Below are 14,745 nucleotides of genomic sequence, written 5' to 3' on the forward strand. Positions count from 1 at the left end.
TTAGTAGTCGTAGAATCCCTTGCCACTCTTCTTGCCCAGCCAACCGGCGTCAACCATCTTGCCGAGCAGGACGCTAGGACGGTACTTGGAATCACCGGTCTCCTCGTGCAGGACCTTCATAATAGCAAGACAGGTATCGAGACCAATGAAGTCAGCGAGCTGCAGCGGGCCCATAGGCACGTTAGTTCCGTTCTTCATGATGGCATCAATGGAGTCGCGGTCGCCAACCCCGGTTTCCAGGCAGATGACAGCCTCGTTGATGTAGGGCATCAGGATGCGGTTGGCCAGGAATCCCGGTGAGTCAGCAGAGACGCTGGTGACCTTGCCCATCTTCTTGCAGAACTCGACGGCCGTGTCAAGAGTCTCCTTGCTGGTCTGCAGGCCGCTGATGATCTCGACACCCTTCTGGACGGGGACGGGGTTCATGAAGTGGGTGGAGACAACCCGGGATGATGCTTGGGTGTCGGTGGGATCTGACGTCGTAGCGGCCGCGATCTTGGTAATGGAGATGGAGGAGGTGTTGGTGGCCAGAATCGCATGCTTGGGGCAGATCTGGGCGAGCTGGCTGAAGATGTCGAACTTCAGCTTGGGGATCTCGGGGACAGCCTCGATGACGAAGTCGACGGACGAGAGGTCCTCGAGCTTGGAGCTTGGCGTGAGGAGGCCCCTAATCTCGTCGGCCTGCTCCTGGGTGATCTTGGACTTGGAGACATCCTTGGCCAGAAGCTTGTCTGTTACCGGTCAGTATGCGCCGCATTGGAGCTTGTAAATCGGGTTTGCGTACCGGCAAAGGCAAGACCCTTCTCCAATGACTTCTCCGAGCTGTCAATGAGAGACACAGGGACCTTCGCGTGGCGTGCGGCAACGAGAGCGATGCCGAGACCCTTTGCACTCTGAGTTAGTCCACGTTGCGACGTTCACATGTCCCAGGGACGGAGCTCACCATCTGACCGGCGCCAATGACGCCTAGGCGATTGACCTCGGCGGCATACTGCCTTGGGGAGGTGCTGAAGGTGCGCGCCTGACGCGCAGCACCCAATGCTCGCATGCGAAAGATTGAGCTAGCCATTTTGCGTGGATGGGAATTTGTTGGAGCAGGGAGGAGAGGAGGACCTGCAAGCTTGCGGCTCAAGGACGGGATGACGGTTATCACGGGGGTTGTCGGGTAACCTCGGCCTATGTGGGGAGCTGGCCGGTGTATGGTCCGTAATAGCTGGGGTACCTTATGCTGTCTTATCGCTGATAGCCACTGCGATAAGACCTTATCAGAGGGCCGCGTCCATTTACGCGGTGACCCCCCAAAACGCGTCTGGACGCGTCCCTCATTAGAGGTGGGACGGGACATTGACGGCATGCATCCACATGACTGGATTTGATGCATTTGGTCTTGTCACGATAAGTCCTTTCCAGGATCAGTGTCAGCTACACCGGCCGTCAGGATGGAGATGCCGGACGGCACGACGGACGTTGTCCATCCCGAAGTTCGAGCGCACATCAACAGTCTCGTCTCTGCAGTAAGTGCTACACTCTGGCTCCAGCTCTGGCTCCTCGAGAGCTGAACCGGTACTGACATTCAAATCCGTAGCTTGGAGGTGTCAGCGCCGACGATGATGGCCAGTACCAGCTGGGAGACGACGCACTTGAGGTGCTCCGCGACATCAAGAGATGGATCCGCTTCTACGACGAAAAGACGAACCGCATGGACGTGGCCCGCTGCGTCCACCAGGCGAACCTAATCGAAGGCGACTTGCTGCCCATCCTTGCGACCTGGCCTGAGAACGCGACGGATAGCAAGTTTAAGGCGCGCATCGCCCTGGCCTGCTTCGAGGTCCTGGTGCCACTGACATGGCCGATGGAGAAGGATAGGGAGCGCATGACGGTGAATCACCATCGCCACATGCCAGTCTTGGAGCTGGCGCAGGTGGAATACAAGCGAGCCATTATCAACTTTGATGGCGCACGCATTCTCCACGCCGCTGTGAGAATAGCTCTACCGTCCATGGCTATGCCTATCGGAGACCGATCGCAGCGTGATCAGGGAATCATCAAATTGGTCTTGTTCTTCCTCCGCAACATTGCCGCTATTGCACCGCCTCCCGATGTCAACTATGACGGTGACGAAACTCAGATCTCGAGATCTGCCACCATCGATGCCTTCTCCTATCAAGACATATTTCATGTCCTCCTCATGCTTGCCTCCAACATGGGATATGAGTTCCGGACCGAGGACACGACTGTTATGGAAGTCATATATCATCTGGTCAAACGAGTAGATATTGAGAAGATGTTCATGAGCGACCAGCAGCTTCACAAGGCCCGGGCTGACGACTTGGCTGCCGTCATGAAGAAGGAGCAAGCCATGCTCAACTCGTACAACCGCCCTTCCCGACACAATCGTTTCGGAACTATGATTTGGGTGAAGCGCGAGGACGGGAGAATGACGACGCTCACAGGGCAGGATGCCATAGCGGGGGCGGCGACGAGGCAGCGCAAGATGGACAACGCAAAGACGTACAAACCCCCGCGTCGTGGGAAGAAGGAGGATAAGGTCGATCGCGAGATTGGTGCGCCAGCCAAACTCAACTCGAGGGCGAATAGCCAGCTCCGATCGTTTGTCGAGGATTTCCTCGACGCTGGTTTCAACCCGCTATTCTCACATGTCCGGAAGACAATCGACCGAGAGGCCTCCTATCTCATGCAATACCACCGGCGCCAATTTTTCTACCTGATAGCCTGGTTTCTCGAGGCGGAGCGCATGCGGAGGAAGTCGAAGAAAGAGTCGGCCAAGAAAGATGAGGAAGTGACCAGTTTCAACTTGGTTGCGGGCGTATTGAATCAGGAGATGTTCATCACGCTGAACAAGGCGCTTCACGAGGCGTACCAAATCAATGATCGGCATGAACTGACCGCGGTCATGCGATGCTTTACTCAGATTCTCATCACGGTCCAGGAGATGATGCACTGTGGCCGTGAGGACGATGAAGAAATTGCCGAAAACATTCTCAGCCGTCTCTTCTACGAAGAAGCCACGCATGACGCCATCGCCAATATCATCAGGTCATACAAGGACCAGGGCTTCGATTATTTGGACGCGGCGACCGAGCTAGTGCACTATTTCTTGCGCATCCTCGAGGCCTACTCCAAACAGAATGTCGACATGCAGGTTCGCTCACGAAAGCGCACAAGGCGGAAGAAGCAAGCAGTAAAGCAGGCTGCTGGTGGCGACGCCTCCGATGAGGAAGGGGATGACTCTGACAACGACCAAGCGACAGCTGAGAAGACCTCCAAGGAACGCAAGTTTGACTTTCATCGGTTTGCCGGACGCTTCGCCCCGCAAGGTGCCGTGGACACGTTTGTTACCTTTACCAAGTACTACCGTGATCTTAACGATGCCCAACTTAAGCGTGCACACCGTTATTTGTACCGGCTGGCCTTCAAGCAGGAGATGAGCGTCATGCTATTCCGGGTGGACATTATTCACCTCCTATATAACATGGTGAAGGGACCGGAGTCTCTGGACAAGTCGTTGACCTCGTTCAAGGACTGGGAGGAGCTTGTCAAGCAGATACTGCGGAAATGTACGAAAAAGATTGATGAGAGACCGGAACTCATCATTGAAATGCTCTTTAGCAAGCTGCATAGCACGGCGCACTTCCTCGAATTTGGTTACGAGAAGCAGACTAGTTCGGTCAGGGCTCAGGCGAAGCCAGCGGCTGAGCTGGAATTCAAGCACACAGAGGAGCGGGACCAACAGATTGCGATTGTGGTTGGCGCCATGCTGGACAAGAATCAGGCAGACCACATCGCTTGGGTCAAGAAGATGGTCGCTAACGCTGAAACTGAGCGTCGATCGTGGGAGGATGTAGACCGGGCGCGGCAACTCGAGGAGGATCCCTTTGCAGACGACGAAGATGACCTTGCTGCAAAAGAGCCCAAGACACCGCCTGTATTTTGTGAGTTTGAGAGCCTTGAGATAACACTTTCGATCTGCTGACTCTTCCCCCTCAGATGTACGCCCGGATGATGATGCGAGACGAACGGCTATGTTCAAGAACTCGCATCTTCGTTTACTTATGACTGTTTCGGGCTTCCAGCGTCTCGGCCCTGTGTCAGAGGAGACACGGGACTCAGCCTGGGTCATACCGGGCGAGGTCACAGCCGACCACCTAAAGGACACGCTTCATTACATTAACCAGGCCGAGTTCAGCCCCCCGACGTTCGACGAAGGCGTTGGGGCAGAGAACCAGCTGAAGCGGAAGACAGTACCCCGGAAGAAGGCTACCTTTGATGACGACGGGGAAGAGGATGGAGATGACTTCCTGGATGACGATCTCCTGTTCCCAGTTGGCGGCCCCACGGCCAGAAAGGCCATCGACGACCCCACCAAGCCCAAGAAGACGAAGCGACGCAGGAACCGGAGGGACGGCGAGGACGGCGAGCCGGACCAGGATACCCTCGATGAGAAGGCACAGAGGCGCCGGGAGCGGGAGCGCGAGAAGGCTCGCAAGATCAAATCGGCCCTGTATGTCAAGGAGGGCGACGACGAGTTCGACTCGGAGGAGGACGAGGCCTTCTTTGCGCGGGAGCGCGAGATTGCCGCCCGAGCCGAGAAGGCTGCCAGATCGGCGGCCCTGGGGATCACCGAGAAGGTGGCGGCGGCGCCCAGGAAGCGCAAGTCGGATGCGCTGCTGGAGGAGAGCGATGACGAGGATGAAGACGATGACTTGGGCTTTGCTAAGAAGATACTTAGTAGCCAGGAGGACGGTGAGGAGAGCGAGACGGATGACACACCTATGGATGTAAGTGACGGGGAAGCGAGGAAGAAGAGGCGACTCAGCGTGGAGGAGGAGGAAGAAGAAGAAGATGAAGAAGACGATGCTAGCGGTGGGGAGGATGTCGCCATGACAGACCCAGCGCACAAGGCCGGGACAGCAACTGTGCCCGATGATGATGATGACGAGGATGAAGTGCCTGTCCCAGCCAGGAGGCCGAGAGTCAGGGGCGGCTTCGTGATTGACAGCGATGATGACGACTAGTACATTATTTATTATATGGATGGGAGGGAAACTGGCGTTGGGAGTCTAGTAGATTGGGCTATATTCAAGCAGGGTCTAAATAATGGATATGGTATCATGGAGCAAAGAGAAATTCGCCTTGTCAACATCATGCGCCCGGCAATTCTATGTCCTCAAACGGCTGGCATCGCTTTTTCCAGGCCGTTTTGAAAAATCATTAATCGGTTGAGTGTTCCGTAGGAAACCTATGCTTCCTTTGAACTCTCCCCCTTCCCAGTAATTGTTCTCCTGTCGACGCTCTGTCTCCTCGTCGCGGTGCTTCGGGTGCTGTGTGTCTTCCACAGCTCCGTCACATCGCCCTGACCCATGTGAGGCTCGCCAGCGCTGGCAAAGACGCTGTCCCGCTGCTTGGACGGCCGGTGCTGCACGCTTGGAGTGACCTCTTCCTCGTTGGTGGGAGTCTCGTCATCGTCACCGTCCTCCCTGCCGCCCCACGCGCCACCAATACCTTCCATGGTGAAGGGCGATGCGGTCGGTGCATCGAGCACGGCCAGCTCCTCCGGGCTGAGGAAGCGCGGTAGGACGAGGGCCCGGATGGGGATGAGGGCGAGGATGAAGACGGGAAATCCAACGGCAGCGATGGTCTGGGTGATGGCGAAGGTGGCGGCAAACCCGAAGATCTCAATGCCGGTGAATATCCAGATGGCAGAGCGGCGCTTTATAGTCTTGAGCTCGGCAGTGGCCGGCGTGAGGGCCTTGTCGCGGGCAAGGAAGATGATCTTGGCGGTGATGCCGTTGCCCTCGAGGGCTTGTATGCCCATGACGAAAAAGAGTCCCGCAAGGACGCCATGGGGGATGAGGTGTAGGACGACGAGGAGGGGGCCCGTCATGGTGCCAAGAGTGAGGAGGCCCTGGGCGAGGTTGGAGACACGCTGCTCGACGACGTGGGTGGCCTCAAAGGAGTAGCCGCCTTTGTCCTCGCCCTTCTCGTCGAGCTCCTTGACGGGCTTGGTGACGCAAAGAGACTCAGTGTGGAAGGGGGCCTGTGGGATGAGACCGTTGGGGAATGGCAGGCCGAGGATGCCGGCAACACCAGTGGTGCAGCCAAGGAGGAAGAGATCCCAGTGGAAGCCAGCAGGTTTGCGAAGAGGGAACTCGGTTCCCTGGGCGATGAGGGAGGAGACTGGACGAACTTGTCAGCGCGGGGGATGATTTGGAGGGTGAATGTTAGGGGTGGGAGCCAACCATTGTGATCAAACCAGAAGAGAATCGTGAGAAGAATTGCGAAAGGGAGTGCGGTGAAGATCTCCCCGACGCTGAGATCCCAGAAATTGACGAGCCAGTTGCGCTGGTCATTGGTTGGCATGAAAGCGATGCTGGTAGGGAGAACCTCGAGGTCGACCTTGGCCATGCGCCCAATGTGGACGAAGCCGGTAAAGAAGACGAGTGTCAGTGGAGTCCCGTAATCCTTGAGGAAGACACGGATCCAGTGGCGGAAAAGGGAGCTTGTGCCGAGCGTGCCGGAGAGGTAGGCGAACATGAGCACGAGGAGGGCGATAACGATGGAGAGGTAGAATGGAGCATCATCGCCGAGGCGGGCCAGAACCTCGACACCCTTCTGAAGGTAAATAAAGGCGACGTAGAATCCGAAGATGTCACAGGGGAACCGGGTGACCCAGCGAAGCCAGTTGCACGAGTTTGTGATGGCGAGGATCCAGTGGAGTATGAGGGACCATCTGCGACTGTCAGGAAATGGTTGTGAGTCTAGGCTGCCAGGAGGCGACTTACATGCCAACCCATGCCATGAACCCAATGTAGTTGACACCAGTGGGCTTCATGATATCGTATACGGTGCTGGATACTGGTTAGTACTCAAGGGTTCCTCTTCCTGGATGGGGCTGGTTGGACGAACTAGTTGAAGACAGTGATGGGTCCTACGCATGGGATTAGCCAAGAACTGGCAGAAAACGGATCTCCCAGGACTAACCGGTAACGCCGACAATGACAAGTGGTTGAGCTGCAAATAGAGAAAAGACAACGGCGCCTAGAACAGAGGCGAGGAGGACCTCGTTGACGCCATACTCGGAGCCCGTGTTTTGGAACATGTCGAGCGAGAAGGCCAGGGCAGGAAGGATGCTGAACCGAATTAGTATTCTTTCGGGAAACATCTTGTGGAAGGGGATAGAGAAGACATGAAGACATACTTGGCAAAGTACATGTAGACGGTGGCGGGGACAACGCGATAGTCCCAGGCGTCGAGCCAGTCGCTAACATAGTAGGGGACTCGCCGGCGTACATCGTTGGCCATGCCACGGAAGAGATGAATCCTCCACCATGAATCCGCGCCGGAAGAGACGCTCACCTTCCGGGGAGAGCCCTGGCGCTCCGGGTCCTGGACGGGCTCCGTTTGTGTGCTTGAGACGGCCATTTTCGACTGTGGGGAATGGTGTTTCCGAGTTCGTCTAAAGAACAGAAAAGCAAGCGCCACAATGGGTCAAAGACAAGAGCAAGGCTGCATGTCTAAAAGCCTGAAAGCATCTACAAGGTCGAGCAAGCGAGGGAAATAGGCAAATTTGTAGGACGGAAGACGCCGAGGTCGATGGCAACAGGGGACATTTAAGATGGTTGAAGATGGAGGGAAAAAAGCCCAAAAGGGACTAGCGGGGAGGCAAACTCACCCCCACGGCACGGATCAGACTCGGTCAGAGGCAACCTCGTCTGCCAGTGTGTAAATGAATCATGCGCTAGGCAGGTAGGCCCAAATAGCTGCGAGAAAAAAGACAAATCAAGGCCTCTCCGTGCCCGAGTGATCGTTCTTGCCGTTATCGGCCACCCTCCCATACTCGTACTACCTATTATCTGGCGTCGAGAGAAGGAGCTGAGACTGTGGGGGAAGTTGATGACATCAGTCCGGAATACTACACCTTACTACTTCGTACTCGCTCTCAGCTCCCACTTCTCCAAATCCTGCTTGAAATCGCTCTGCCGTAGATGGCTCTCCAATGAATGCCACGGCCGTAGTTTCACAATCGTCCCTACTCAGGCTTGCGAGAATTAACGACACCTAGCAGTTTCGTCGAGCCTGACGACTCTTGCCTAAGACAAGAAGGACCCTTGCCGCTAGTCAGGAACTTTCTCGGCCAATCATGTCCCTCGCCAGATCTCATCGAACCGTTTCCAAACTCCAGCCAAACTCACTCCGCCATCCACCTCCGACCTCCCGGTCCGGCATTGTCTTGATAGTGTATGTAGTATTAGTCCGTGGGTCACACTCGCTGGGTGCCACCCGGGACGCACTCGCTAGGCTCTATGGGCAGTCAATCAGCAAGATCCACGTGCTTGTATGCTCTCGCTCCACTTTCAAAGACAAAAGGTATTCAACGTGACATAAAAGTCTACAACTCTATCTCCGCAAGGAGTCCTAAAATAAGTATGGTACACGTTAACAGTACAGTGTGGTCTACCGCCCTCGCCCTTCTCCTCCGTGATGTCACGGATGAAGCTGTGAATACAAGTATAACTCCGCCGGTTGTTGTTTTGAGTTGAGAGCAATTGTGCCACCGGCCACCTTGGCCGTCCGCACAATCTTCATTTCCGCCTCCAGTTTCTTCTGGGCGCTGTCTGAGCCATACAGCCTTCTTCCGTATGGGCAGTTGGTGCGGCTGTTACAATGCTCGTCGAGTCCCCAGCAAGCCAAATTATTCCATCGAGCCGCTCTCATGCACCCCGGGAATCCTCCTCTTGACTTCACCTCTTCGACTCTCCCTCGCTCAGTTGCCTGAATGCTGGCGACGGCGTGGGCCCCTCGGGGTCGTCTGTCTGACCCGTCTCCGGTCCCACTCCGTCCTGGTTTCCGCTAAAGTACTTCTCAAACTCCTCATTGTCGCCAAACGGTCGCTTGCCGAGGATGCGCACCATGTCGTCCCTAACAAGCACCTCCTTCTTTAGTAGTTCCTCCGCAATAAGGCCGACCTCCTTCTGCTTCTCCGTCAACAGAGTCTTGCACTTCTGATACGCCGCATCCACGATTCGCTGCACCTCCTGGTCAATTTGTTGCGCCGTGGCCTCGGCGAAGGGCTTCGTCATTCGGTTCGGGTCATTCTCAAAGTGCACGGGTCCAACCTTCTCCGACATGCCCCACTCCGTCACCATGTTGCGTGCCATCTGTGACACCTTCTTGAAGTCGTCGCTCGCTCCCGTCGTCACCGTAGGGAAGTGGAGCTCTTCCGACACTCTCCCACCCATTGTCATGGCCATCCTGTCCATGAGCTGGTTTGTGTTCATCAAGTAGGCGTCTTGAGGCAGATACTGGGCATAGCCCAGAGCGCCCTGACCGCGAGGGATGATGGACACCTTGAGGAGGGGGTCTGCGTGCTGCAGGAACCATCCGCAAATAGCGTGTCCAGCTTCGTGGTACGCCACTGTCTTCTTCTCCTCGGGCCTGAGTACGAGCGACTTGCGCTCTAGACCGCCAATGACACGCTCAATGGCCTGCTCAAAATGCTTCATCTTGACATCATCGGCGTTTGCCCGAGCAGCTGTTATCCTGTTAACAATCATTCCACAAACAATCCGAGTAGGTGAGCCAACATACCGATCAAAGCTGCTTCGTTGACGACATTGGCAATATCAGCACCAGAGAAGCCAGGGGTCAGCGTAGCGAGTCGGCCGATAAGGTGCTCCTTGTCCTCGTTGGTGACAATCTTCTTCAGATACACATCAAAGATCTCCTTGCGACCCTTCATTGTCGGCCGGTCAATGTAGATGTGCCTATCGAATCGGCCAGGTCGCATAAGAGCCTTATCCAGAACGTCGGCACGGTTCGTACCAGCAAGCACGACAACTTGCTCACGGGTGTTGAAACCATCCATCTCCGTCAGGATCTGGTTGAGCGTGGCTTCCCGCTCGTCGTTTCCACCAAAACCTCGGCCACTCTCCTGTCTTGCTCGGCCGATGGCATCAATTTCGTCAATGAAAATGATGCACGGGGCGTTCTTACGGCCCTCGGCAAACAGATCACGGACACGGGAGGGACCAACACCAACAAACATCTCCACAAACTCGGAACCGCTGACGCTGAAGAACGGCACGCCGGATTCACCGGCCGTGGCTTTGGCGAGGAGCGTCTTACCAGTACCGGGCGGTCCGGCTAAGATAGCACCACGCGGAATCTTGGCACCGAGCTTTTCGAACTTCTGAGGCTGCTTCAAGAAGCTCACAAACTCCATGATCTCCGTCTTGGCCTCTTCCAAGCCGGCCACGTCCGAGAACTTGACCTTGACGGCGCTCTCGGCGTTGAACTTCTTGGCTTTGCTCTTGCCGAAATTGAACATTCCACCTCCACCACGGCCAGCACCCATGGACCTCTGAGTCCACAAGATCAACCCGATGAAGAGAAGAGTAGGACCAAAGGCAAGGAACATGTTGCCTAGAGTGGAGCCACCGGTTTCGTAGCTAACAGGTATCCTCTGGGATGAGGGAATTCCGAGTTCATTCTGGGCATCCGCCAGGTTCCGCTCGAAAGCGTCCACCGATCCGATGGAAAAGACATATGTCTTTCTGGCGCCATCAGGAGACTGGGCTTCGGGGTATAGCTCTGCCCGGACCTGTCCACCAACGACAACAAACTTCTGGACGAGACCCTTGTCCAGGAAGTTGGTTCTCATTTCCTGCCACGTGATCTCTTGTTGGTTGCCACCCGAGACAAAAGTTTCCCACAACCAAAGCGTGAGAAGAATTAGGAGTGTCGACTGAATTGCTTCGGACCATCCTCCACCGGACGGTTGGGGGTTGGGCTTTCCACCTTGTTGTTGCTTGTCGGATTTTGACCCCGACTCCTCTGACTTTGCCTCGGACTGGCGACCCTGTTCCCCGGGATTCGACTGCCCAGATGCTCCCTTCTCGCTACCGGGATGATTCTCATCAGGTGTTTCGTTCTGATTAAACCCATTGAATGGCTGCCCCTCCTTGGTCTGGTCCCGCTTGTGCTGAAACTCGGCAATCCTATTTGCAGTCTGGACCACTGAGCGAAGGAGTCGGCCTTTGTCCATCATGGAGAGTTTGCCTGAACCGTCACGCATCTTTTGCAGTAGAACCCGGGTAGTGATGGGCACCCCTGTGTGCTGCAGATCCTTCAGAATGTGGACCAAATTATCTTTCTGGGCTGGTGGCAGCACTTCCGCGAAGCGCTGGAGCTGCTCAATCTCGGCCTTGGACAGATGCACCCAGTTGTCTGGGAGAGGCATGTAAATGTCCTCGCCATCTTGTTTAGGAGTCTCCTTCTCGTGCGTGTCTTTATTTTCGGGCTGATTGGGGATATTATGATCCTTGTCTTTCGGATCTGGCGGGTTTGTCGAATATGGGCGCCATGACGTGGTGCTTCGGATGGATAGGGCCGCCGGCGATATCGATCTCGAGAGAATTGAGGGCTGCAGACTCCTCTGAAGCCTCTGTGGCTGTGATAAGCGCACTAGCCGCGCGAGCTGGCTCGACTGCCGCAGGTATCTTGACATAGTGTGCGCGGGAGTTGATGGCTAGGCGCGGATTCGCCGGGTTCGGTTGGGGAAGTTCGGTCGGTGAAGGGACCGCACTCTATCATGCGACGCGTAAAATTGAAGCTCGGTGGCTTAGAACGGAATGTATTATAAAGACGTCATTCGACGTAGAGCGGCTTGGGGATTCCAACGCCACTGCTGGAAGTTGATGACACCACGACTTGTCTACGGGGAGCAAAAGCCTGGTGGTGGTGGTGAGCTGCTTCGGAGTTAGCTCAAAAATCGGACTATGTCACGTGGTCTCGGACTTTCGATCATGAGTCACGGACTAGGTATGTCGCCGGATCGAAGTGAATGGAAGCATTTCACCGTTTATTACCAAATCGGTATCACTCAATTGTTGGTGACGAAGAGGACTACCGGTGTCATACCGTTTTCTTGTCGTCATATGAGGCTTTGTTCTCCCCATGGCAGAACTATTTAACAAGCAAAGTTTGTGCATACACAGTTACACATGCACGCCGGACTGCATGGTCTATCAGGCACCAATACACACGCTAGCTGCAACATTTGGATTCTGGGCTTGTTTTTATTACTATATCCTTCTTATTAATATCGAGCGAATATTCCCGCTTCCTCTTATGGGAATATCTTGTTCCCAACTTTTGCCAGGACGTATCCTGAAGCAGATATCCTCACCGCTCTCTGGTTCCAAATCTGGCCAGTCACGCCAGACTTGTACTTCACAGCCCACGCAGGACTTGTGCGTAGCGCAGTGCGTAACAACTCGATAAGCTTGCTCCCTGTCCCCGATCTCGAGGAGCAACGCTTTCGGTCGTAGGATGGATGCAACATCAAGCAGCCGAGCGTAGAAGACATCCTCGGGATGCAATCCTTTGGGCGCGGAGGGTAAATGTCCACCAGGCACGAGAGCAAGACGCGGTTCGTACTTGCGAACAGAGTACCCTAACTGGCCGCGGCCGTGATCCCACACATCCTTTGCCACATAAGGTGGGTTTGAAACCATCACATCCCAAGTGGACGCGCCAATGGCTTGAATATCGCTGTCACTGAAAACGTCGCCCTTCGCAAACGATACCTGGAGCCTCTCGTTCGGAGGAGACATGTATCCCTGTCCTACATTGTGTTCAACGTTTGCTCGCGCAAGCCGAAGAGCAACAGGAGAGATGTCGATCCCGCGTACGTCCAGCGACTGGACTGATCTCTGCAGCGAGGAAAATAGAAGAAGGGGTATGCAGCCTGTGCCAGTACAGAAATCAATGACCCTCAGCGCGTCGTAGGAGGCGGGGCGCTGGCCGAGCAATGCTCCGGATTTAAGGAGATCTACAAGGTGACAAACGTACGCCTCGGTTTCCGGCCGTGGAATAAGGACACCCGATTTGCATTTGATGTCTAAGGAGCCAAATGGCTGAGACCCTAGGACATATTGCAATGGAACGCCTCGACCGCGCTGCCGACAAAGTTGGGTCAGGCGCGTCTGCTTTTCTTCAGGTCGCGTAGTCGCTTCCACGTGCTCCTTGAGCCAGCGGAGCTCATTTGTTGCTGAGCGGATATCTCTGCATGCTGGTAGAAGAGTCGCTATGTCAGGTGAGATATGCGCGGCGCGTCGCAGAAGCTGTGGTGGGAGCCGCGGCATTGACTTGGGACCATGTCGGTGTGCGTCCTTCCAGAAACGATATGACTATCCAGACGTATGTTGAAAATATGAGGTAAATGCAGACTTTGGTATCACAACTGGCGCACAATTGGCCTGGTGGTACCTGGGGCAATGGGAGAAGCACTGTGAAGTGTTAAGTCAAGGTTTTTCCGGGCCTTAGCCACTCTCCCAAGGTGTCAGAGTGTCAGTCACCACCAACGGCTCCACTATTGGTACAAAGATCGCCTTCGCGAGGCCAACGGCTCCTGCCTTATTCACCAACTCTCACTTGTTTGTTCATCCCGCGAGACCCCTTCTTCACTGCACTCTCTGCCCTACCTCATTTTTTTTTTTGGATATCCTATTCCTAAGCGACCCTTGAAAGTCCAGCGACAGCGCTGGCTTTGCCACAAACTTCGAACAAGCCCGACCTTGTTGCCTCACGCTTTATTGCTACCATCTTGCTATTTTTGCTTGCGGACATTACGGCTTCAAGATGAACGCCCCCGATAGGTAAGCGCTTTAATTTTCAGTTCAAGCACCGAATCTTGTTGATTCCACGCTCCCTTGTATATTGCGCGGCCGAGGTGGAAGCGCCCTTCAAGATTCGACACCGGGGGGTTGACTGTGTAGGAGCAAGCATGGTTTGACGGTATATGGGCGCTTTGTCGTCATTTGAAGTCTTTGTTAAAAGACGTACGAGCTGTGAGAGGTTGTACTGTAATGGTACCTTGGATTGCCGCTCTCTGCTACTGGCAGCTGCTAGACGGGTGGCCAGTGATGCACGTCGTTATCGGGGACACATCCTTCAACAACGCTGCAGTCTCTAGACTCCAACCCTTGCGCCTTCGCATCATCTTCATCACGTCACTACTCCCTTGCATCTAGAAACCACGGTCCTTCCCAAAAATCGTTCGCCCTTACCTACTCAGGTATCTATTTAAGATGGCGAGCTGCAACTACAAGCACTTCAACCTTCTCGACTGCCCGTTGTGTTCTCTGTAACTCAGAATGGATAACTTTGACATACGCTGACATCTCTGACAGATTCGAGCTTTTCCTGCTCTCTGAGGGCGAGAAAAGGATAGAGGAGAAGGTGTACTCGGGTGGGTTCCCCCTCACAGGTTGCTTGACAATGCTCCATCTAATTTAGACCCGAAGGCATGTCAAACACCTCGGACTTTGTCTTAAAAAAGGAAGACCACACACTGGGTAACCTTCTATCGGAGCACATCAAGGCTCACCCCAACGTTTACATGGCTGGGTACAAACGTGAGTCCCTCGTAACCTATGCAAGGCCCGATCTTTGCCCACTCACAACCTCTTAGTTGGGCACCCCAACGTCCCCGAACTTTTTATCCGCGTCCAGACAGACGGTACTGTATCACCACGGGATGTTTTCACATCTGTATGCGAGAAGCTCATCAACCAACTCGAGATGCTCCACCAGGAGTTCACCCGAGAATGGGAGCTGCGGCGTATCACAAACACTGGAGAGCAAGGCAACATGCAGGCGAATGGGGCTTAAATGAAGGGCCTTGAGCAGCACATCACTTGGGGTATTGGCGTTAGGGTCTTA

At 54.8% G+C, this 14,745-nt stretch overlaps 5 protein-coding genes across 5 annotated transcripts; 2 read left to right on the forward strand and 3 right to left on the reverse strand.

Moving 5' to 3' along the window:
* Nucleotides 1-1,069, reverse strand: ACO1O0_008903 (3-hydroxyacyl-CoA dehydrogenase; the record flags this gene model as incomplete). Its single annotated transcript, XM_083198257.1, has 3 exons — nucleotides 1-731; nucleotides 785-884; nucleotides 944-1,069. The coding sequence occupies 3 exons, from the start codon at nucleotides 1,067-1,069 to the stop codon at nucleotides 1-3; spliced, it is 957 nt and encodes a 318-aa protein (XP_083045992.1).
* Nucleotides 1,070-1,439: 370 nt separating this feature from the next.
* On the forward strand, nucleotides 1,440-5,036 carry TOF1 (timeless protein-domain-containing protein; the record flags this gene model as incomplete). The annotated part of the gene is made up of 3 exons (XM_083198258.1): nucleotides 1,440-1,514; nucleotides 1,586-3,953; nucleotides 4,009-5,036. The coding sequence occupies 3 exons, from the start codon at nucleotides 1,440-1,442 to the stop codon at nucleotides 5,034-5,036; spliced, it is 3,471 nt and encodes a 1,156-aa protein (XP_083045993.1).
* A 224-nt stretch (nucleotides 5,037-5,260) lies between these two features.
* ACO1O0_008905 (HCO3 transporter family-domain-containing protein) lies at nucleotides 5,261-7,443 on the reverse strand (the record flags this gene model as incomplete). Its single annotated transcript, XM_083198259.1, has 6 exons — nucleotides 5,261-6,198; nucleotides 6,261-6,751; nucleotides 6,804-6,869; nucleotides 6,928-6,949; nucleotides 7,003-7,151; nucleotides 7,220-7,443. The coding sequence occupies 6 exons, from the start codon at nucleotides 7,441-7,443 to the stop codon at nucleotides 5,261-5,263; spliced, it is 1,890 nt and encodes a 629-aa protein (XP_083045994.1).
* Nucleotides 7,444-8,762: 1,319 nt separating this feature from the next.
* On the reverse strand, nucleotides 8,763-11,527 carry AFG3 (peptidase family M41-domain-containing protein; the record flags this gene model as incomplete). The annotated part of the gene is made up of 2 exons (XM_083198260.1): nucleotides 8,763-9,553; nucleotides 9,610-11,527. 2 exons carry the CDS (start codon nucleotides 11,525-11,527, stop codon nucleotides 8,763-8,765), a joined length of 2,709 nt encoding a protein of 902 aa, XP_083045995.1.
* A 2,135-nt stretch (nucleotides 11,528-13,662) lies between these two features.
* On the forward strand, nucleotides 13,663-14,694 carry RPB11 (DNA-directed RNA polymerase II core subunit RPB11; the record flags this gene model as incomplete). The annotated part of the gene is made up of 4 exons (XM_083198261.1): nucleotides 13,663-13,679; nucleotides 14,214-14,272; nucleotides 14,328-14,438; nucleotides 14,495-14,694. 4 exons carry the CDS (start codon nucleotides 13,663-13,665, stop codon nucleotides 14,692-14,694), a joined length of 387 nt encoding a protein of 128 aa, XP_083045996.1.
* Between the last annotated feature and the right edge of the window lie 51 nt (nucleotides 14,695-14,745).

Source organism: Amphichorda felina (assembly GCF_050947745.1).
Source record: "Amphichorda felina strain 45539 chromosome Unknown scaffold_9, whole genome shotgun sequence".
NCBI lineage: Eukaryota > Fungi > Ascomycota > Sordariomycetes > Hypocreales > Bionectriaceae > Amphichorda > Amphichorda felina.